This window comes from Marmota marmota, unplaced genomic scaffold, assembly GCF_001458135.2.
Source record: "Marmota marmota marmota unplaced genomic scaffold, marMar, whole genome shotgun sequence".
NCBI classification, from domain to species: Eukaryota; Metazoa; Chordata; class Mammalia; order Rodentia; family Sciuridae; genus Marmota; species Marmota marmota.
This window is the reverse complement of record NW_026000037.1, coordinates 46764499-46789728: the sequence shown is the minus strand read 5'-3', so window position 1 is coordinate 46789728 and position 25230 is coordinate 46764499. Positions and strand designations below refer to the sequence as shown.

The 25230-nt window shown below is 41.9% G+C and overlaps 1 protein-coding gene across 24 annotated transcripts in view; it reads right to left on the bottom strand.

Moving 5' to 3' along the window:
• Tanc1 (tetratricopeptide repeat, ankyrin repeat and coiled-coil containing 1) overlaps nt 1-25230 on the bottom strand; it is a 231962-nt gene that overhangs the window by 90941 nt on the left and 115791 nt on the right. The window contains exon 1 of one of the 24 annotated variants that reach the window (XM_048812326.1): nt 14016-24039. The exons of the other annotated variants lie outside the window; for them this stretch is intronic. Within the exon in view, the coding sequence (XP_048668283.1) occupies nt 14016-14037 (22 nt within the window). The 5' untranslated portion in view covers nt 14038-24039. Of the gene's footprint in view, nt 1-14015; nt 24040-25230 lie in introns of those variants that run through there. 24 annotated transcript variants of the gene reach the window in all.

Here is a 25230-nt window from a genome sequence, read left to right as displayed (position 1 = left end):
GGCTGAAAGAGCTACCTCTGAATGGCCAGACAGTCAGACTAGCTACAGCTCTGGACACAAGAGAAACTGAGGGTCTCATCTCCCCATGGCCCCACCTTATCAGCAGAAGATCTGGAATTCTTAATAAGACCAGAAGGAGCCCTCAACTCATTGCTGCTGGAAAGGGACAAGGATGAAGACCTTTACGAAACAGTTCGGCACAGAAGGTTACACAAAGTCACCACACAGCCAGCAATTCCACTCCTGTGTGAATATATGTTCACACCTGTACACATACATTCATAGTGGCATTATTTGAAATAGCCAGAGGCCCACTGACTGATGAAACAGGATGTGTATAGCCACACACTGGAATACTGTTGGGAAATAAAAGGAATGAAGCACCCATTCATGCTGTGACATGAAACCTAAAAATTATGCTAAATGAAAGAAGCCAGGCACCAAAGACCACCTAGTATGTGATTCTGCTCATGTGTGATGTCGGGAAGAGGCAAACCTATAGAAATGAAAGGTTTGAGTGTTCGCCTGAGGTTGATTGAGGATACGCTGGCTCCTGGGGGGATGACAAAGGGAATTCTTTTGGGAATAATACAATGTTCTAAAATTAAATTGTGCAATCATTTATATAACTTTGTGAACATGATAAAAACTGCACTGAATACTTTTAAGTGGATGAATTATATGTGAATTACAGGTATATGAGTCATACCTAATTAAAATAGCTTAAAAAGCCAAAAGAATTCCCAGATTCTATCTGCTTCTTCCAAATACGATATTCCTTTCTGATCCAGAAACACCCACTTGACTCTGTGACTGCCTTATAATTTTAACAAGGCCACAGTGATAGAAACATTTTGCATCACTAAGAGGAGGGGGTGATGGAAAGAGGTCCAGGGAGGGGTCTGTGGCTCTGCCCTCTGTGCAGCCCTGAGCTACTATGTGGACATCCCAGGATTCTTCTCCATCCTCACACAGTGAAGGGGTGACATGGGCAGACTCTGAGCATCCTTCTATCTCAAACACCAGGTACATCTGTGAGCTTCTGTTGAAATTATAGTTTATGGTGAGAGATGCTGCCATCTAAAGGTTTATTGCAAAAGCATATATACTACTCGAAAAATAATCCAATTCCCAGCCAGTGATAATGTAGCCTATTTAAAGATGCAGCACATTATCAAAGAGGTTGCTTCACAAATAAGGATGCTATTTCTAACTTCAGAAACCATGATTTTTAAATGACTAATGTAGTATTAATCAAGAATCTGTCTTCATAATTTATTTAACCCCATCAGAGAGGGAATTTCTTTTAAGGTTAATGGTTACAGAGGGTAGGGGAAAATACGTTCTAAGTGGGGAATGGAAACTCTGCCTCAGTATCCAGATGTTATCTAAAACACGCATATATCCACATATAAATATGCATGGGGGAATTTGCTATGGAATTTTCTATGGAAGAGACAGACCCAGGAAAAGGCCTGAGCAGGACAGAAAAACAGAACCAGTAAATATACAAAGGAGTACCATGTGCAACTTTGGTTCGTACTATGCACACCTTTGTTTCCTTTCTTCTTCCTTTTAAAGGAGGTAGAGGAGGTAAAGTCCTTTATGGTCTGAAGACCACAACCAGTGGTCATACTTACTGCTCTAGAGATACAGGTAGAGCTCACCTGCACTCTTCGGGATGGAGACAACAGCAAATCCAAAGAGATCTGCTTCCAGGCTTTAATCTATCACCCAATGCATCCTTCAAAAATACTTATAGTAAATACTTTTTACTTTTGAGAGTCTCTTATAGTAAATACTTTTGGGGGTACTAGGTAAAGGAGCACTTTATCACTGAGCTACACCCCCAGCTTTATTTTTTATTTTGAGATAGGATCACTAAGTTGCTAAGACTGGCCTTACACATGCTATCCTCTTGCCTCAGCCTCCCTGTCGCTGGGATTTCAAATGTGTGCCACCACATCTGGCTAGTAAGTACTTTCTTAAAAATATAGGCTATTTTATATGAAAATACAAAATGGTTATTATGAATAGCTGGAACACGGAACCCAGAGCCTTCAGAAAGCATCCATGCCTTTCCATCTAATCGTCTGTGATGGTTCTACTCAGAGGCAAGCACTAAGAAAGGATCCACATCAAGGAGTCAGGACTTTGAGAGCAGTGATTCTGGACTTGGACAGACCAAGGTTCAAATACTGTTCCATCCCCTTCTCAGCATCCCCTTATTCAGGCCTTAGTATGTTGCAGAGTTAAAGACAAGAATGTGAGCCTCCCACAAAAAGGGGAAAATTCATGAGGTCATAGACCAGGCCAATCTAGTTTCCATGCATATTAAATAATAAATAACACCAGACAGCAAAGGAGAGCCAGAGTAGACCAAAGTAAATAAAATATGCATTCACTGGTCACACAAGGCCCAGCACTTAAATGCATTTTTCCATTCATTCCTAGTAACTTTGGGAGAAGAGCATAATTTCCCCCATTTTTAGGTCAGGAAATTGAGGTTTGAACAAGTTCAACAATTTGCTCAAGGCCCACATATAGCAAAGCAGGAAGGAATTCAAATTCTGGTCTGTGCAGTTTTGAAGTCCACTCAATAAACCCCAACTCAGCACTTAAAACACTACGAAATCTAGATTAAACATACAATTCCAGAAAAACCCAGAGCCCTGGAACCTTCCACCACCCAGTCATCCAAAGATCCCAGCTGTTTAGGCAAGCAAATCTTTTCTCCATCCTACTTGTCTCCAATCTCCCCCTAACATTTACTAGGAGTTGAAATATTATGAAGTGAATATAAACAACTCTTCTCCAACTTGAACCTTTTATTTAAATTGCTTTTCACCAAGAGCTGAACCTAAAATGCTATAAAACAAGATAAATTTATAGCCATAGAGGTTTTATTCTCCCCTCTCCCCTACTGCTCATTAGAGAATCTGTGCATACTTTGCATGAAACAGAGCAGATGAACGCTAGTTTGCCTCTCTGCTCCCTCCTGAACCACCACTGAAGCTGCAATAAAGGGATTTAAGAGAGACTGGTGGAAAAAGAAGATGGCCACAGGCAAGAAACAGACCTCTGAAAGTGGGAAGCAGATTGCCAAGGAGTAGGGGACTGAGCAAAGCACAAAAGCTGCGTGCTGGGGAAGCAGTGCTGGGGGCTGGCGCAGGCCTGGGGCCCTATGAAGGCCTACAGGCTAGGCCAATGTATTAAAGGAAAAGTCAGACCCCCCCAGTCTCTTCCCAAGACAAGAGCATTTGTGCTGTCATCCCAGAGGCTGAGTTTATTCTTCGGAAAGGCTGAATTTTAAGACCCTGAAGACTCAAGAACTAAACTGGAAAAGTAGGATTAACAAAAACTCTGTGCACAGGCTGGTGGGCCCACCCAAGATGCTTGCATCCCCCTGCTGCCCACACAGCTGTGGGAACAGACAGTCGAGTTTATACAACAAGGTTGGAAGAGACTGGAGGATTCCCCTCTGGGGAAATACAGCAAGAGAACAGATCTGTCAATGATCACATGGACCCCCCCCAAAAAAAGAAAAAGAAATGGCAGACCCCTGACAGCCGAGCTATAGCATGGTCTATCTCCTACACACACACCCCACTCAATCAGCTTTTTAGTACACTATACTTACAGACAAATGTGGAGCCAAGGATCTCCAGATAGGCCCTAACTGGGAAAGACAGCATGACAGTAATGGAAAGAGATTCAAATAGGGACTCTGAAGAGTCAGAAAAAAAAAAAGAAGAAACATTTCTCAGAAAGAAAAGTGGTACTGTATCTGCTACACAAGGGTATACTGTGACGAGGGACATGCAGAGTCCAGGATGTGGCCAGCAGAGCAGGCTGCAGCTGCAGAGTGAGTACACCGGAGGCCACAGCAGTTAGGACCCAATGCCATCAACCAGGTGCTGATCTGACACTTAAATGGCCATCCACCAAACCACAGTGATATTGATTCTTGTACCACCCATACAAAAAAAAAAAAAAATCCCCCTAAATGAAGCAGCTACACTGCTAATCAACAGAGACCCAAACTGAAAAGCCCTTCTCCTCTAAACTCCCTTACTCAAGGAAAAGTACTAACACCCTTCCACACACAGCTTTTTGTTTATTAACAAACAAAAAACCAAAATTCATCCCTTAGCATAAGCTACTTTAAAGTAAAATAATTTCCCCTGTTTATATAAACCAAGAGTTATGAGATTAAATTTTCCGAATTAGGGTGAAGCCAGAATTAGACAGGCAGTCAGCATAGATAGGTAAATAGAGTCAGGTTGATAAAGGAGGCCAATTTGAGTGAATCAGAGAAGTTGGAGATTGTCCTCTGAAGGACTGAAATGTTAATTCCTTCAGAGCTCTTCCTCCACCCATATCAAGAACCTGCCCCTGCTCCAGGCCTGTTGCCAGGGTAAACTGTCCCCTCCCTACAGCGAGCCATAGGTTGTTAATTAATGTGTCCTGGGCTGCTCCATCCTGCCCTTCCCCCTTCAGCCCACCTGATTCCCACCTTCTGGCCATCCCACCAAGCGTTCCTGGGCCTAGTCACAGACACAGGAAGGAGAAAGATAAGAGGAAGAGGGCAGGAGAACAAAGGAAGCCTGGGGCATATAAAAAGGGCAGAACATCTTGCTTCTTGGAATACCAGGATACCATCTATGACACCCTTCTCCCTCCGGGGAGAAGTCTGTGTTACCCCTTTTAAAATAAACCCTGCTTTATATGCTTGCCTCGACATGCTTCTCTAATGTTCAAACTTCCACATGTGAGGAAGCAGGACTCCTCACTGATAACCACCAGTATCAAGGGCTGGGGGTGTAGCTCAGTGGTAGAGTACCCGATGAGCATACATGAGGCCCTGGGTTCCATCCCCAGCAGAAAGAGAAAAGATTATATATGCACAAACAAAAAACAAACTTAAGAAGGGGTTAGGTGGGCGCTGGGGATCTAGTTTAGTGGTACAGCACCTTGACTGGCATGTGAAAGGCCCCCCGGGGTTAATCTCTAGCACTGCAAGCAAACAACCACCAAAAACAAAACAGAAAAAGGAAACCCCACTTGTTTTCCATACTAAACTGAACAGAATACGTAGAATCACTGCCCAGAAAGCATATATTCTTGCTACTCCCTAGGTTTTAAGACAAGAACAAGACAAGACTTCCAGGTATGAGGGTGAGCAGATGTGTTTCCCTTGCTGATGCCTCACCTCCCAGTACTCCTGGGCAGCTGACCCTCAAGGGCATTGCGTCAAGCAGCTTTCCCAGCTGTCCTGTGCACCGGCCTCCTGGGAGCCTTACTACACTGAAGTAGGGCCAGGACCATACTCTAGTAGAAAGAATGGCCTCTAAGGAAGACCACACTAACCACCCTCCTGGCAGGTCAGAGGGGTCTGGTGGCCATGGCCAGAGCCTTGCCCAGATGATGAGGCTATATAAATAAGGGTTGTTCTTAATTATAAATTAAAACCACTTCATGTTACCCCAGATCCCTCTCTTCATCTCAATTCCTGAGTCCCCACGACCAATTCTACACTATGTGATACAGGGGAAGGGGGCTCTCAAAATTCAAAGGAACAAAAAAATGTACTAAAAAAAAAAAAAGAAAGAAAGAAATGTTTAACAGCCATAAACCTATAAACCTGCAGGTACCAAGAGGCCGTTTGCAAAGGAACAGCTGCTGTCACTCCTTCAATCACAAAAAAGGGCCAGGTGTCCATTTGGAAGGAAGGGGCCAGAATCTGCCCTTAATCGTTGTTCTGCAACCTTGAAGGCTGAGCACTCTCCATTCAGGATTCTGTCTTTACGTAAATCTCCAAATACATTTTCCCCAGCGGCCAGTTTTCTTACTGTTTTTGACATTTTAATCACACAGCTATTCTACTGCTTAGAAACTGCCATATAAGGAATATTTTTTAAAAGGGGGATAGTAAGGAAAAACCAAACTGGGCTTTATCTCCAGGCAATGAGTGAAAGAAGGGCAGGGGTTACTTTTCATTTCTGAGTGTTTCAGTTAAAAATAATTATACATATACATGCAACATTTGGGATACAGAATACCTCAGGCTACTTACAGCATTTAAAGTAGATCTTACATTTTTCACCCATCTAGAAATTATGAAAAGTGATGCTTTAGGTTATTAATCATTTTAGGGATATTTTAGTATGTTGAACTTTCACAGTAAAGGTTCCTGTCAATTTTTTTCTGGTCTAGGTTTTCATTTCACATTGAAAAATGTTGAGAAGATGAAGAAAAGGAAAGGAGTAAGGATTTTGGGGAGAGGGAAATCTTTACCTCTAAAGCAAATGTCATTTAATAGCCAATTCCAAATGCTAAACTGTAATAACTAGCAGATCAGAGACTTGGATTTTTAAAAAATTTATCTTATTTTTAATTCAGTGCTGGGGATCAAACCAGGGCTTCATGCATGCTTGACAAAGGCTCTACCACTGAGCTACATCCCCAGCCTTTTTTATTTTGAGACAGGGTCTGGTTTTCCAGTTGGCCTCAAATTTGCAATCCTCCTGTCTCTGCCTCCTGAGTAACTGGGATTATGGACATATGCCACCATTCTGGGTTGAGTCTTAGATTTTTAGAGCAAGATATCCAGACAGAGCTTCTAAAGTCTGACTCCTCTCCCTACTGCAACCCAAAAGAGAATGTGTGTTAGGAAGACATATAATTTTGGACTGATTCAGGGAAGACCTGGCTTAATTAAGGCTTCAGGCCTGGAGAACTGGTGGACTGCCCACAGATGCAAACTATTAGGGGTGACAGCCTCTTAGGAGGAATCATTCTGAGAGAAGGAGGGGCCATGACAAGGAATCAACCCAGTTGGAAAGCCTTGGCCAGAGAAGAGAGCAATTTCAGGCACAGCACAGTATCTATTACTTGGATTTCTCCTATAAGAAGCAGGGGCTGTAAATAAAAACCAAAAATGCTGCTTAAGCTGGCTCTCTCTACTTCAGGGAGGGACAAAGGCAGCATTAGTCCTCTGTCCCAAAACACCTAGGGTACTGGGTGCTGACACAGGGCATCGGGAGAGAAGTGTGCTGGCTGCCCCAGCAGATGTACCACCTTAGGACATCCAGAAATTTCCAGAAGCACTCTCACAAGGGCCTGGGGTTGTGCAAGGAGGGAAGGGCAACCAGTCAGTACACAGTGGTAACTACTGTGACCTCACCCACACCCAAAGACAGGGGAGACCTGGGGAAACTAAAACCAAAATTCTAGGGACAAAAAACAGAAGGGAAAGAAAAACCACAGGTGCTCATGGTGAATGAAATACAAAAGTTACCTGACACCACTCCACAAGCCTTTTACTTATTTCAAATGCTTTATTTTGAGAAGTCCACTGGGGAGGGTGAACAGCCTTTGATCATTCACACAGTGCACAAGGCCCCGATGAGGATGCAACATGCATTGTCATTATTGCGCTTCAGCCCAGCGGGAAACAGTGCATCCAGGGGTGCCACGCTTCCCTCAACAAGGCACTGCCACGTAGATGTGGACAAAGATTTTCAAGTCTTTCGGTAGTCGACATATTTATGGTATTATGAGTACAATACTAACGAGTCATTTTTCCATTTTCTTTCAATGCAGTTTTATGTCATGCTGTTCCTATACAGTACCTAAATTGGTTGATTATCCATTAAAACAAGGAAATGCATTAATTCACTTATTTACTTCACAGATCTCTCCATCACATGCCAGTAAGACCCAAAGACATAGCCCAGTTCTCCAGAAGAATTCAATGAATAAGGAAAAAAATTTTAATACAAGTGAAGTTTATCTCAAAACAACTCCTTATAACCAGTGTGATATAAATTTATGTCGGTAGCTTTAATATACTGCCTAAAGGTGATTAGCTGTCTTAATCTGGAATACTGATTCCAGGAGTTGTTAACTTGCTTTTGATCAAAAGGAGATATTGATCAGATGGTGCTGCAAGCCGGGTGTGGTGGTGCTGGCCTGTAATTTCAGCAACTCAAGAGCCAATGTAGAAAAATCACATGTTCAAATTTAGCCTCCATAACATAGTGACCCTATATCAAAATATGAAATAAAACAGAGTGGGCCCAGGTGTGGTGACACATGCCTGTAATCCCAGCGGCTCGGGAGGCGAGGCAGGAGGATCCGGAGTTCAAAACTACCCTCGGCAAAAGTGAGGCGCTAAGCAACTCAGTGAGACCCTGTCTCTAAATAAAATACAAAATAGGACTGGAGATGTGGCTCAGTGGTCAAGTGACCCTGAGTCCAATCCCCACTACCCCGCCCCCTCAAAAAAAAGACTAGGGATATAGTTCAGTGGTAGAGCACCCATAAGTTCAATCCCCAGCACCAAAGACAGAGAAAAAAAGAGAGAAAGAGAAAGAGAGATTGCTATAAGCCAGCCAGTCAGTTGTCCTTGCCACCAACTAAAAGCAGTTACATTAATTAGCATATTTTAGGTCAGAAATGGGCTTTTAAATTAAATTACTAATTTTGTTAGTTAACATTATGGTTGCTGAAAATTTGTCTTCAGTGGTGAAATTAATGGTATCTGTGATTGGTAAAGGAATTGGCTAGAAATGTCACAAACATGCTATGACTTTTGTATTAATCAGTTTAAAAATCTGGCAGACCCTCAGGAATATAGAGCTATAAGTAGGAATAGTGCCTGAGCCTTGATAAGCAAACTGGCAGGGCCAATCTCTGATTCCTGGGAATACTTAGGTCCCTGATGAAAAATGGCAGGATAACCAGAATATTCTGCCTGCCTCAGGCAGAATCTGAGGATGTCACTCTAAGATTCTGGTCCCCTCAATACTGAATCAAAAATCTCAGTACTGCTGGGAAGGGATTCTGCAAATGGAATTAAGACTTGAGGTTACTGATTAGCTGCCCTTAAAATAAAATTATCCTGAATTATCAGGGGGTGTCCAATGTAATTTATGAACCCTTAAAAGCAGAAGTCAGGCAAAGGAGAGAGAAGGTAGAAGGGGGAGGGAAGAGAGATTCAAATGGCGAGGATTCTGCACCCTTCTGGACTGGACACCCTGCTGGCTTTGAAGCTGAAGGAAAAAAAGCCACAAACTAAGGAATGCAGACAGTCTCTAAAAACTGAGACTGATCCCCAGCCAATGGCCAATAAGGAGAAAGTGACCTTAATTCTACAGTACCATGGACCTCAATTCTGCCCACTTGACTGATTTGGAAGTGTCCCTTCCACTGAACCTTAAAGGAATGCAACCTGGCTTCCATCTTGACTTTGGCCTTGTGAAACTCGGAACAAAGAGCTAGCTGTACCACATCATGCCTGAACTTGTAGAGAATTTTGAGATAATAAATTTGTTTTAAACTGATACATTTGTAGCAGTTTCTTAGGGCAGCAATAGAACACTAACACACTGCAAGACTGTCCTAGGTACTACAGGTAAACACTGGATGCAAGGTGCTTTCAGAGCACTCATCCCTGAAAAGGATGGAGCTGGGACTTCACCAGGCACATGGAGCAGGTTGTGTGGCCGCAGGGTGGCAGTCTGATAAAGCTCCATATGGGCGAACTCAGGCTAAGCATTTTTCTCATTCATACCTGGTAGTGAGTCAATAAGGAGGAAGCCTCTGGCCCTTACCTCCTGTAACTTTTGGTAGTAATTATAGTTTCCCATAAAGAATATAATACCTGAAACTGGTTTCATTAGGTTTGTAAAAATCATACATCGAGCATCTCTAATCCAAAAATGCAAAATTAAAACTATTCCAAAATCTGGATTTTTGCAGCACAGAAATGATGTCATAAGCAAATTCTATACCTGATCTTATGTAATCAGTCAATCAAAATGCAAGTGCAAGCTGGACACGGTGGTGCCCACCTGTAACCCCAGCAGTTTGGGAGGCTGAGGCAAGAGGATCTTGAGGTCAAAGCCAGCCTCAGCAAAAGCAAGGCAGCAAGCAACTCAGTGAGACCCCGTCTCTAAATAAAATACAAAATAGGGCTGAAGATTGGCTCAGTGGTTGAGTATCCCCAAGTTCAATCTCTGTACAAAAAAAAAAAAAAGCAAGTACACTAAAAATATCGTGCACAATTATCTTCAGGTTCTGTGTATATGGCTGTGTATGTGGTATATGAAACAAATTTTTTGTGTTTAGCCTACTTTATTTAGATATCCCAAAGATATCTCATCATGAATATGCAAATATTACAAGCTCCAAAATCTGAAATATTTCTGGTCCCAAGCATTTCAGATTATTTCAATCTCTTTTTAACCAGTTACCCAAAAAATGGACAACCCACAAACCTTGATTTTGAGATGTTTCTGGAACAAAGATCAGAAACCTTCTTGGAATGGTGATTTCAGGGTTTCTTACTAGGGAAACCACCCATAAGGGGTAGGGCTCCTCTGTTACTCACACAAGTAGGAAATGAGCTGTATACCACATGAAGTAACTGATTCCAAAGAGAGGGATGAGGATCCTTAAGAACTTTCTTTGCCTGAGGGTTCAGACTGGTCATGCTCCACATGTGGCCCTTGGACCAGTGGCTACAGCATCACCTGGAACATGTCAGACATGCACATTCTTGGCCCCACCCCAGAACACAGATGATTCTGATGTCTATTCAAGTTTTAAAATCAAAGATTTAGCCTGACTGGGAGCTATTTAGGACCTTGCCCACACCCTGAGGAAGCCTGTGATAAAGTAAAGTACCGAGACAAGATGGAAACAGCTGCCCATGGCCCAATGCTAAGAAACTGGGCAGAGCAGCAGCAGCAAGAGAGGAAGCAGCAGCCCTGAGCAGCACTGGAGGATGCAGCAGAGGCAGCACCATTAGGAGAGAATTCTGGGAGGTGGGAAGCAGCATCTTACTCTTCCCTTTCCTACACAGGGAGTATGACCTGAGGAAGAGAACCTTGCTCCCTTTGGGGCTTCTTTATAGCCCTTAGCACAGTTCTATGTACTCAGGGCACAAATATGTATTTCAATAAGAAAATGTTTCTTTCTACTTTTATATACATTATACTTATTTGCTATAAACTAATCACTTCCAAAAAATTTTAATTTTTGCATATATTTTCTCAAATATTCATTTAGTATAGTGGCTATTATGGAAATCTGTTCTAATCTAATGCAGTCTTCCAATTCAGGCAGGAGATCTGGGAATAGAAGAAGAGGCAAGAGAGAAAGATGTGTTCCAGTCCATCCAACAATTCCCAGGAAGGTCCTCCATGTCAAGAGGGCAAGGGCAGAGCAATCCTGAGTCCCTCATCAGCTCATTTTTATGCAGGTGTGCTCCCCACTCCTCCACCACTGTGGCCAGGTCAAGACTAGTCCGTCCTCCTTGGACAAATTTATGACTGCATACACATACACTCCAGCCCCCACCCTATATAGGAAGCCTCATGACCTACATCACAAAGAAAAATGGACATCAAAAGGAAGTACCTGAAACTTTCTTCAGTCCCATCCTCAGTCTCACGTGTACCAGTATTCATCTGGTCACATCCATCTAAACCTAATCTTCTACCTGTGCTCAGGGTGCCAAGACCAAAGGCAGGAACAGGCAAGAGAGATGCAGAATCCAACTGCTTCTACAGATAAATATCTGAGAATTGCTGCTCTGGATAGGATTTACGGGTTAATCAGATTAGGTCAAAAGATTAGCCATGGATATTAGTTACAACCTACCTAGGTTGCACTGAGACCATTAACGGGGCCCAGCTTGGACAATGGGCTACCAGTGCACATGCAAGCAGGAAGTGAGTTCCATACTGCATGAAGTAACTAAATCCAAAAAGAATCCTGCCTCTTTGATTAGCTAAAAAAATTTTCCATGTTTTTTTATGGTTAAAATATAAACAAAACATAATAAAATGGCTGGTGAAGATGAAGAGCAACTGGAATGCTCATATTGCTTTGTAGGAATACAAAATGGTACAACCGCTTTGAAAAATAGTTGGCATTTTCATATAAAGTTAGACACTGCATCGTGCTGTCAATTCCATTCCTAGGTACTGACCCAAGAGAAATGAAAACTTAAGCTTAAAAAAAAAAACTTGAATATACATATTTATAGCAACTTTATTCAGTAATCCCAAACTGGAAACTACCCAAATGTCTTTCAATTGGTGAATGAATAAGTTATGGGGTGGATACTAATGACACCTAGTTGTAGTAAGGCCTTAAGTGTCAAGTCCACGGCAAATATCTCTGACCCCTTGAAAAGCCAGCCCCAGCATCAATCATCTCTTCACAGTTTGATAAAAGCTCTAATTATCTTTCTGAAGGTGTACGCAGTCTTGATTAACTTTCAATTACTATTTTACAACTCCATAAACCACAGAAAATTCACCAATGCAAATTAATTTTGTCTGTCAGAGAACATGAATCTCTACAATACGAAATTCTCAGGTAAGCCGTTCTTAGCATCTTATGGGTTTCCTCATTGATTAATGAATTGTATTTTTGCCTTTTGAAAATTATACACCAGTACTCCATTGCCTTAGACGTTTTCTGGTACAGCCAATGAAAGGTAAGTGAGTGCTGGGATTTTAGGAAGACTGTTTAAAGAAAGCTGACCCAGCTGGAAGAAGTCCCATTTTGCTCTTTTTTTCACTCCTTTTGGCAGGGAATGGGACATGCAGCCATGTCTTCTACCAATGTGAGCTTGTGTTAAAAAAAAAAAAAAAAACCTGGCGGACTGATGGAATGGGTCTCAAACATACGTCCATGACCTCATCTCGGAAACATGCAGCTACTTGATTTGGAAAGACAGTCTGTAGCTGTGATGAAATTAAAAACCTTGAGATGAGGGGACCATCCTAGATTGTGCAGGTAGGCCCCAAAGGCCATCGCACATATCTTTATTAGACAAAGGAGAGAAATCAGACCATTGCCCAGAAAAAAGGTGACAATGTGAAGATAAAGTAGAGAATGGAGTGATACTGCAACCAATCCGGAGGCAAGGAAAAGATTCTACCCAAAGCCTCAAATGCCAGGGAACCTGCTGACACTTGATTTTGGCTTCTGGTCTCCAGAACTGGGGGAGAACAGAGTTCTACTGTTTTAAGCCACCAAAGCTGTGATAACTTGCCACAGCAGCCCCAAGAAACAAACATGGATGATCAGCTCCAAGATGTGGGCTTGGGTCCCTGACAACTTGAAGTGACCAAGGCTACCTCCCCTTACCTCCAGACTGCTGACCAGAGGGAGCAATAAATGTTCATCTTGTCTAAACTACTATGTAGTTGGCTGTTCTTTACTTGCAGCCAAACTTAATCGTAACACTGTAACATGAATTACTAGCACTAACCTTACCTTGCCTGAGTTCATCTGTCTTACTAGTCATCCTAAAACCCAAGCTAGGTTCATAACAGGAGCTAAAATAAAGTAATCCCAAAGTATTGACACAACTGTGCTATATTTAGGAATAACATTTCATCTCCAGTAGAATCGGAGAGTATATTTAGTAGAGAAATTTTAACTTTTTAAAAATGTGGCATATTGGAATAGCTGACAGTAGCCTCTGGTCCCAATTTTAAGAATGTAATTTTTAGCTTTAAATGAAATTTATGTTAAATGACTTTAAATAAATTTATAAATACAGAATTGTAAATTGAACTTAAAGCCATGTGGAACAAAATGTTTTAAAATTTAACTCTAATATGCTGAAAAGTAATTTGAAACTCATTATCATATGTACACAGAATGTCTGTCTCAGACATCAAAAGGCTCATGCTAAAATGGTCTCTCCCCAGGGTAAAATCAATCTCTTCCCTTCAAAGTGTTCAATGGAAGGAGCTCAAGATTATATCATCTAAAAAAAAGATAGAAGTAAAAACTGATGATGAAAAAAGAAAACACATTCCCTTAGCTCCAAGTCCACCACTAGTCCTGACCAATCCTGCAGCTCCTAACCAGGTCCAAGGTCAGCCAGCATGTAGTTCTGGTTCAACTGATTCTGGAACCTTCTACATACTACTGTAGTCCTTTTGCCTCCACAGTGTGTATACTGCCAGCATCTAGGCACTTACCATCATCCTCCAGTAGACTCATTCCTGGGTATCCCCAGCACCGGCACAGAGACAGGACCCTGGCCTAAGACACCATCTCTGAAGTCAAGATTTTATTGTACTTGTATGGTCAGAGGTACATTGGGCCACCCATGAATAGCCCCTAGCAATCCCCAGGAGTCTCACAACAGGCCATAGAGAGAGAAAGCAAGGGCAGAGTGTAGGCTGGGCTTGTGAGCTCAGGATGCATGTCCCTCTCTGACCTTGCTGTGATGAGCTTGCACTTGAAAGCACGTGCTTTCCATTATCTGAAATACCTCTTGCAAACATTAAGAGCAGCAGCAAAGTGATACTTGGAAGCTTAGCCATTATCTCTTTAGAGTCTGAACGGGACACACTGCACTCACAGATGGCATAGGTAACCCATGATATCACTGAGAGGAGCCAGACAAAGTGCCAGGGCCACAGCCCACCTCCTTACAACATACCTACCATTCTCCCCTGCAGAGACCCATGCCCTGTGACTTCTCCACAGTGTTGTTTGACTTCCTGCCACTGTTCTGGGTACAGGACACAGCAGAGGGAAGGATCTTCACATTAAACATGCCAGACTGTTTTACTGGTCAAACCAACTACAATTTTATCTTACCTCACTCTAAGAGCTGATTGCGATTACATTGAGAATTCCTAATTGCACACTGACTTGGGCTGTTTTTTTGTTTTTTTTTTTCCTTTTTAGACCAACTGTAGCTGATCTGGCTTAGCACGTGCCAACAGTCAACCAAAGCCATATTAAATCATCCCACCAACGCCCCCATCTCTGCTGGTGCTGAAGATGCCCCCAGTGGACATCAGCATTCTAGGACATAGACAGCCACTCATCCCAGCCCTCCCCATGCTCCCATACTTCATGGCACCTTGGCACACACCTGGCTCCTTTCCACATGGACTTAAGTATCTTAGGCATGAGAGCAAAAACATCTGAAAACAGTCAGGGACAAAGAAAAATGAGCTATTAAAATAACTCCCCAATCTACTTAATCTACCAAAGAAGAATAGCTCCCTAAACTCAGAGTTTCAACCTGTTCTGCTTATATACCTCAATTATAAAATAATTTGAATAATCTGTGAGAAAAATAGCTTATCCACAGATATGTATTAGCAGTTAACAAGCTGTGCTTGCCTAATCTGCACAAGACTCTGGGTTCCATCCCCAACACTTGTGCCCCCCAAAAGATAATATTCCCCCCGACTAAAAAGAAACGAAAATGTTTTATTTTGAAGTGCTTATTTTTTGTGTAAACATGTCATGTTTAAGAAAGTCAGAGGTGCAGCCTTTCTTTTAAGACTTTGAAATATTTTTCTTTTACAAAGTACTTTGGTTACCAGAATGTTAACAGGTCAGGCCAAATTGCTCCTAAAATGCAATGTTTGCTCGTTCGCCACAAGGTGGCGCTGCTTCGATGCTAATTTCAGGCAAAATCCAGAAGCAGGCCTCGTTCTTCACCATCAAGGTAACAATGTTTGCATTCCTTAGCAACATGAGTTCAGAAATGCTTTCTCTTTGAGGTTTTAGGTAACACACATATGGCTAACAATCTGTCCTGAGGAATGAAACCTCAGAGGCAGCAACTTCCTGCCCCCATTTTAAGCCTGACAATAGAACAGACTGAATACTCAACCCCTGAAAAAGCTGACCTCAGCCACACTTAAAAGTCAACAAGGCACCAAAGTGGGGCACAAAGGCCCTAGTCCTGAGTATCGAAGTGCAAGCCTGAAAGTTCATCAGAGCTTCAATATAGACCAATATAAAAATGGGAAACAGACAAATCTCAGGTGCAGGAAAAAAATCCCAATTTATATAGATATTCCACTCTTGAGGACATAGAGCACAACTCCCCAACCCCATGTGTCTGTGCATAGTGACTTCCTTCCAAAGAGTATAATACTCTCCTTAGTAAATGGAGAGAGGGAGGGAAGGAAAAAAAAAAAAAAACAGTTAACTACCATGGAGAAACCTGGCCACCATTACGGTGGCTAGGGGATCAAGGTTAACCCCAACAGTGGCAAGTCCCATTGCTAGTACATACCGTTAGCATGTTGTAATGAGAGGGGCACTTCACCTCTATGTCCCTAACTCCAGCCTAACCATTCCAATAGAGGGTTATCCTATAAAATAGCAGACCAGTATCCCTCAAAGCTGTCAAAGTCATCGAAATGAGGAAAGTTTGAGAAATTGTCACAGCCAAGATGAGTTTACAGAGACAATTAAATGTAACATGGTGGTATAGATGGGATCCTGAACCTAAAGAAGACATTAGGTAAAAACTAAAGAAAAATGAACGAAGCATAGATTTTAGTAGTCACTGACATTGGTTCATTAGTTGAGTCAAATGTGTATCATACAAATGTTCTATATTAATACCAAGGGAAACTGAGCATGGAATATAAGAACTCTGTACCATTCTTTATGACTTCTCTATAAATGTAAAACTACTTGAAAATAAAAACCTAATTAAAACTCAAAGTTCACCCAAGACTTAAATGGTTACTAAGAGGTGCCTTCATATACAGAAGAATCCCTTCACCTTCCATACTGAGGTATTTAGCTCCTTGATAGTCACCCTACAAGAGGCAGGTGAAGCAGAAAAGCATTGTTCCACTGAAGGTCACCTGAAGGACCGTGCAAAGCTTGATGGCTTCTGTATCATCCATCATTGTTCTGGGTGGAGATGACTCAGGCTTTGGAATAAGAGCAATTCAAATCCCAACCAGACATTTAATAGCTGTGTAACTTCTAGGAAAGTTATCTAATCTCCTAGGCTCTCTGTCAACTGCAGAGGGGTTGATACCTAAACCGTGGGATTAAAAATATTTATAACGTGTCTAGAACATGGTAACTATTGAATAAATGCTAAGTTTCTATTCCTCTAAGGCAAAGGTTGTTTTGGTAAACTATGACCGCTGTGTGTTTTTATAAATAAAACATACTGGAACACAGCCATGGTATTCATTTACGTATTGTCTATGGCTGCTCTGTGCCACAATGACAGAGTTAAATAGTCACAACAGAGACCACAGGGCCCTAAAAACCTAACATATTTAGTTATCTGGCCCTTGACAGAGAAAGTGTGCTCTGATCAAAGGTCATTACCATATTTCCAAAAGCTAACAGGCACTTTTCATTCCTTATTGTACTTGACCTTCACAGCATCAGCCTCAGAGTCTATTGAAATGCTTCCTCTTCAAGCCAGGCCAGCCTTCAGAGCTGGGGCTGTGTACTACCAACCCTTTGGTGCTCTTCATAATCAATGCTTGGAACACCCAGAGCTTCATACATGGGAGGTCAAAGTGGTCCCCACGATGGTTAATCACACCAGTCCCTATACTTGCGGTACAACAGAAAGAACATCAGTTGGAATCTTGGGACTAACTGGGGTTGATATTCTTACCTTTCAGAACCTTAAGAGTTCTTACCAAAAACACAGGAATACTGCCTACCTTAAAAATGCCATAAGAATTAAATTGGGAGTGAGGGAATATAAAGCCATGAGGCACAATTTTTTTTTTCTGAGTCTGGCTTCACCCAGAAAACCAAGCTGGAACCCTCAGCAACCTTCCCAGCTGGCATGCAAAGGATGAGCTCAGGCTCTGCCAAGGTGCAGATCTCCTGAGCTCTGGGCTGTTGGGCAGAGTTGGCAGCAGTGCCCCCAGTCGACAGTTCATCTGTCCCAATTGCAACACAAATATTTCCTGTAAAAAATTATATTAAAAAGTCTCTGCCCTGATCCATTCTGCCTTTTTGTCCTTCTCTAATGATGTACAAATACATCATCACAACCTATAGTTTCCTTTTCCTAAAGCATTGATGAAGTTTACTAAAACTCTGACTCCCCACCTCACTCACTGTCCCCTGCCACTGCAGGCAGGTAAGCCACGGTACTTCATTTGAATCATTCCAAGAGTCCCAGCCAGTCTCCTCAACTCCACGATGGCCAGTAGGAAATAGCAGATGTCTTTAAACCCAGACCTACTTCATGCCTCTGCTTCAAAACAGCCAAAGGACATCACTGCCAAATGCATAAATAAAACCCTTCCTGGCTCCAAATGCATTTCCATCTTCACCACTAATGCTCCCAACCCCAGGAGACCCCGTGATGGCCAGCCATCCCGGCCCACTAACTCACATTTCCTCGTGCCCAGCAAGGCTGTTCTTTCCCTACAGGAAAGCCTCTTACCTAACTGGACCCCGGAAGCTCTTGTTTGCTAGGGGGTACTACGTTAAGAACCATCCCTGGCATCACACACATGGGAACCTTCCCAGCCTCCACCAGGAGATTCTCACTCCGTTCTTCTGGAGGTCATGACACTTCCTAGACACTTCAGTGTCTTCACCTTCATCATGTTTCTCACTAAACTGGGAGGTTTCCAGAGCTTAGGGTCAAGTATTTATTTACCTTTTTATTCACCTCATCTCTGGCGCAGAACCCGATATGGCTGATGCTCAGTAAACCCACATAAAACAAATGTTTATGGAACCTCATGACATCACTGAGCAAAAGAAAGACTTGAGTAACGCAGAGTGCCTCTGAGGCCGTTTGGAAAAACAAACATCACCACCCCTCAAAAAAACCACCTCCACCTCCAGTGTCCTCTCAGGATGAAAGGGATCTTGGGACAGCCTCCAGCCAACTTGGCTGCCAAGAAGTCTGGGGAACTAGGGAGAGAGATCTCTTCAGAGCATAAAAAAGACACAGACACTAAGACTTAATCTCCCACAGAAAAGAAGAAACAGGGAAGTCAATCTCAAAAACAACCAAAGGGTGTTGACATGCAAGTAAAGATGGTGATTTTTTTTGAGAGATCTTCTGTATATTTCTTTCTTATTTCAGGGAAAACATGAGAGTCTCAACGGGTCTTTATTTCCTCCCCCTTGTATCACAGGGAAATCTGCAGGCAACAGATCCATACATCAAGGGGACTCACAGATTTCAGGCTACAGGTAAAGATTTTTTTTTGTTCCTTCTTCAAAAGGACCTGTTACTTTTCAATTGCTCAGCAAGACATCACAAACTAAAAGAAAGCATACAGAAAAACCTAAAATCTAGTAAATATGAAGTTCTCAGAAACTATTTAATGAACACTTTCCTTGATGGAGCCTGCCCGTATCATTTCTCCCTGGCTGAGAACCTTATGGGGCTCAGGTGGCCATCATGAGGTGTCTTTTTACAGCCAGGACAAGTCTGCCTCAAGACAATTCTGGGTGGTTGTCCTACCCCAAACCCCCAAATCTTTGGTATGAGCTAGTTTTCTCATGAACTTCTTCTTACATGGCTCCCAAACTTGGCTACTTGTGTTCTCAGTGTTGATCTTTACCACTTTGAATTAAAAGTATAATAGGAACAAGAATAAATAAGTGTAAGGCTGGGAAAAACACACATTATAGGAGATGAAGATCAATAGAGTATCTGGCGAGACTCTTCCTACAGAAGCTGTGGATGGGTCAGCTCATCCACAAAGCTATGCCCAGAATTTACAAACCCAAAGCCAAATATCAACAATTTGCTTTGCAGAGTTTCATCAACATTTACAAACCCAAATCTAAATATTAGCAATTAAGATGTTTAAAGTGCCTAATTTAAACAGTGGTGCTTTCTCTACTCTCCATTCAGGTCATAGAAATAGACTAAAATCAGAAGAGGACAATACATGAGGCCAACAAAGGGCAGAAGGGGCAATTTATCAGGAGTTAGACACAGTTTGGTGTGACATGGGGGCACTAGCAGTGTTTCTCCAGCATATCCTAGGAGCCAGGCACTTTACAAACAGTCCCTGTAATCCTCTCAAAGACATAATTCTCACTTCCAGGTGGAGACAGCAAAGATCAGAACAGTTAATTTAGTAACTTCCAAAGACAGAGCTACCAAGACAGGAACTTGGGATTTGAATTCAGGCCTGTCTTTCTGAACACTACATAGTCCAGGTAGAATTTTCCATTAAAACACTAAGAGAAGGGGGGGGGGGGCACACTGTAGTTCAAGTTCACTTAATACTGATAAGGTCTGCTTAAATTTCACAGCCACCTTTAATAATAAGTCACTTATTCTGAGAATTTCTTGCATGCATACATTCAAATGTTAATGTATACATGAGAGCATATATATTCATTCAAATCTCACACACACATCTGGCTCTAATAAAAACTGTAACTGAAAAAAAATGTTGTAAATTGTAGTAAAATGTTTCCAATAAAGAAAATCCCTATTGAATTTTTCCTATAGAGCTTGGGGTGCACAATAGTTTTCTGATTGACACAAGAGAAGATTCCTAGCATACAATATATTTTCTTGCAACTATCAAAAATCCTCAGTATCCCAGTGCTATATCCAGAGTTCCTATGAAACATTAAACTGTCCAAGACAGATACGTTCATAGTGCTTACTGCCTTCTCAAACACCTCCTTCCATCATCGTGGTGAGGTTGTGACTGGGCACAGCGACCTCTCCTGCAGCCCACTATACCTTCTCTATAGAAGAAGGAAAAGTGGCCGCCAGCTGTGGCAATCTCATCTGCTAGTCCCATGCCAGTCTCACCCACACAGGCCCCTCACATGACAGGATTTTGGCATACAGGTACATACTTCTGATACCGTGTAGCCTTATGTACAAGCCACCTACCTCATCCGGTGCTCATTCAAGTAAAATAGAATCTGTTTCAATGGCAGAAAAATACCAGCTGCTCCATCCAGAGACAGTGTTGTCTGTGCATGGCTTTTATGACTGACGTAAGGGATATTCAAGGGCTTTCTGACACAAAGGCTTTGGTCTACAGTCTGGGCTTTATTGATGACCTGCATAAGGAATATCTCTGTCTCTGCTCTCAATGCACAGCTCTGACCACCACAGAACTGCTCAACTTCTACTGGAGTTTTGTTCTTATGGCTTGGTGAGCGAACCCGGACCACTATGGAGCACCTATTCTCCATCAGCTTCAAGAGTCACAGTCTCTCATTTTGATAGAAAGCACACAAGAGCTGCACAAATCACCAAGGTTGGGTGCCACCAGGCATCCTACCCTTTTGCTTTACCTACATTTCTCTTTTCTGCCAAGAACCACTGCTTCCTGGGACCTTTCCACTCACATCTCCAGTTCCGAGAGGTGGCTTCCTCCGCAGGCGATTATACATACATAACATTTTAATCGCTTCAAGCCAATCATGTGCAACCAAGAGAAGATGAATAGCCGAGAAGTTGGTGGCAGAGTTAGAGGTGGAACGGGCTGCACTATGCTGCTTCCATATCCTATTCACAGGGAACAAAGCCTTGCAGGAGGGCGGAGCTGCACATCATGACGACACATGCTTGCCAGAAAACACAGATCTGAGGGTGGAATCCCACTGGAGGATAAAGGGTTGAGGAGACCAAAACTAGAGGAATCCATCAAGTCAGATGAAGGATGCTGAAGATGGGCTCCAAGGCAGATGGTTACAAGGAAACTGCCCGACATGCTACAGTCTCCATCTCATTTAAGTCTTTGCTTGCCCTATGTTGTAGTCAGTCCAGGATGCTAGAGCAAAAATACCACACAACAGGTGGCTTACATAATTCATTTCTCACAGTTCGAAGGCTGAGAAGTCAAGTTCAAGGCCCTGGCCCATCCAGTGTCTGGAGATAGGCTTATGAAGAAGATACATTGGGAAGATCCTAAGGCAGAACCAGCTCTAGTCTCTTTCTCTACATATAAAATGGCAGTAATCCTATTATAAGGTCTCTGTCCTCATAAACTCACCTAAATCTAATTACCTCCTAGAAGCCACACCTCCTAAGATTTCAACACAGAAATTTTGGGGTAACAAACATGTCAAGTACATAACTCCCCCCTTAGAAGCACCATACCCCTCTCCCAGATAAGGAAGTATAATCTGTGCCAGTCCACCAAGCTGGGAGGTACATACAATTCCAGCCTGCCCAAGATGGGCAGAGAGACAGACTGCATCTGTCAGGACCTTCTCTCTCAGGGAAAACCAGGGTCTCCAAGATTCCTGGTTTATGGTGGAGAATTAATTCTCTCAGGCTCTTCAAAAGTGGGAACTCAAGACCTGGGACCACCAACTAGGACTTTGCTGGTGGAGGCAGGGGTGAGAAAAAAATCACCTTTCCTGGGAAGGGTATGTCCTAAATTATGTATCACAGAATCCTTGTTCAGAGAAAGTGTTCCCCGAGTGGCCCTGCTTGCCACTCTAGATAAGCCCCTTACCCAGGTGAGGCGTCCTGGTTTCCACACTCAAGGCCCGAATCAGGAAGACTCTGGTAAGGTGCTCTACTTCTTACCAGTCTCCTTCTAGAAGTCCCCTTTCTATAGCTTTGCACATTCTTGCCCCTCTGCCTGGAACACAGCCAGCTCTTCCTATTGAGTCTCTCATACACACAACAAAGAGTTTCACAACGAATTTGGGGATCCGAGCTACAACATCACTCTTTTTCTTTCTGCCTGTTTCTACGTTAATCTGATGTTCATTAATGTTGGATACAAGGTATAATGGCCTCCATGGGATTCTGTGCCTTCTGTGTTTCTCTGCGAATCAGAAATGATCAAAAAGAGGTTCCCACCATGACCCTGCCCCCACCTATTTTTCTCTGAGAGAAAACATGCATTTCTGAGCATGGCCCTGGGTTTGTTCCAGCTGCCATCTGACACCACCACAGGGTGCAGCTGACACTGCTGTAAAGTCTGACTGGATAAAACCTCCAGTCATCATTAACTGCAGGCGGCAGAAAACAGGCAGCAAAACCAAGAAAAGCCCAAGAAAACGAGTGTGGCAGGGGCAGAGGAGAGCAAGGATGAGAAGCTGCCAACAAACTCAGTTTAAGACACACTTAGTCTTGCTCACTGCCTGATGACAGCAAAGCTCTGAGAGGGAAGCTGGACCTTAATTATAAAGTGCCTGACTCTCCAGGTATGGAGAAAGGTGTGTTCCTAGGCACCATTAAATCTAAATTGCTTACGTATCCATGAGTGTTTTCAACTGGTCACATGGAGCTGACGAGTACAGAATACATGCTAACAGTCATGTGTCTATGCCCCATCACCAGGATAAAGGAAGTGGTGGGATCCTGAAGGAATGACCAGAGCCTATTTTCAGGGTTCTAGACAAGACTCAAAGACAAGACTGCACATAGAATGTCAAGGCAAAGAAAGGCAATACAGGGCTGTGCAGAGGGAAGAGAAAAACACGGTGCTACAGGTGTTGCAACAAGAGGAGGTCATTCCTCACACAGGGCAAAGGAGAGATGGAAGGATGGATGAAACAAGGTGGAAGCCACACCCTGGGTCAGCTCTGAGCAGAAAATTCTGACCCAGGGCATAAGGAAGAGAATGAATAAGGTGGAAGTGTAGCAACAAGGCTGGTTTAGGGCTCAGCAATGATGTCAATCAAAGATTGTGCAATGAAACAGAAGAGTCTTTTCAATAAATGGTTCTAGCATAACTGGTATCCACCTGAAAAATAATAAAACGTAAGAGCTAAAACTACAGAACTCTAAGGAGGAAAACATGGGCATTTACTTTTGTGACACTGGATGAGGCAATAGTCTTAGACATGAGGTCATAAGGACACAAGCAAAATAATACAAAATTGAACTATATAACAAGGAAAGACTTTGGTACTTGAAACAATACTATCAAGAAAGTAGAAAAAGAATCCACAGAATGGAAGAAAATATTTGCAAATCATATATTTGATTAGGAAGTTGTATTCAGAATATAAAAAATCCTTACAATTAAATAAAACTGCACCAGGATGGCTATAGTAAAAAGGCATATGTGGCTGGGGGAAATGTAAAATGTTGCAGTTATTTTAGAAAATGACTTGGCAACACCTTAAGAGGTAAAACACTAAACACAGAACTACCATATGATCCATTGCTTCCACTATGAGGTATGTACCCAAGAACAAATGGAAACATGTACATATAAAAATACATATTCAAATGTTCACAGTAACATTATTTGTAACAGCCAAAAATAATCTGATTGTCCATCATCTGAAGAAGGGATAAACAAAATATTTTAAATACGTACAATAAAATACTATCTGGTAGAAAAACAGGATGAAGTACTAATTCATACTACAACATGGATGAACCTAGAAAACATGTTCTGTAAAAGAAGCTACTCACAAAAGAACACACAGAATGTTTCTACTTACAGGAAATGCCCAGGATAGGCAAATCTGTAGAGACAGAAAGTAGCAGCTTAGGACTTAGGGGTAGGGAAATGAAGGGTAGTGAGGAATGTGGAAATTACTTCTAATGAGTATAGGGTTGAGTTTTTTTTTTTTTTTTTTTTTGGGGGGGGGGGATTGGTTAAAATTAGACTATGGCAATGATTGCAGACCCCTATAAAAACACTAAAAATCAGTGAACTATAAACTTTAAATAGATGAGTTATGAGGAATATAAATCATATTTCAATAATGCTGTTTTTTAAAAATGCAATGGGATAAATTGTAATGGAAAAAAATATAAATTTAACTTCAGAAAATGAAAAACTTCTGTGAGTCATAAAACACTGTAACCTAATTAGGTGGGAAATAATGAAACAGGAAAATTTTTTTGCAGCATACTTGACCAATGGCTTTAAAACAAATATCAACAAAGCTATGATAATTCAGTAAGAAAAACAGAAAATGTTAGCCAAATTAAGTTTTGACCCAGCAATTCTACTTTTATAGTCTATGTGATGAAAAGAATCACATATCTTTAGATAATAACATAGAAGAATGCTCTTTCATTGTTCTTTAATGGAAAACTGGGAGCCTCTTATTTGTTCAATGCTAGGGAGAATGGGAAAATGAATAATTGTTGTTTATGTACTATAGAAAGAATGCAAGAAAATATTAAAAGTGGTTGCTTTTGGTGGGGTAAAGGAGGAATCAAGATTTATTGTATCATTTCATGCAGTTTTAAAGAGACAGGGTCTCATATATATATTGCCCAGGCTGGTCTTGAACTGCTGGGCTCAAATGATCTACTTAAGATTGGACTACAAACATGAACCACCTCACTCAGAAATTTTGTCTATTTTTTAATGTATTTCCTCACTCAGAAATTTTGTCTGTTTTTTAATGTATTTCTCCTCAAACGTTTCTAAAATTAAAATATATACATATATACTTACTATTCTCATTGAGTAGAAATTATATGAGCAATAACATTCTTTATCAGTGGTTTTTAAA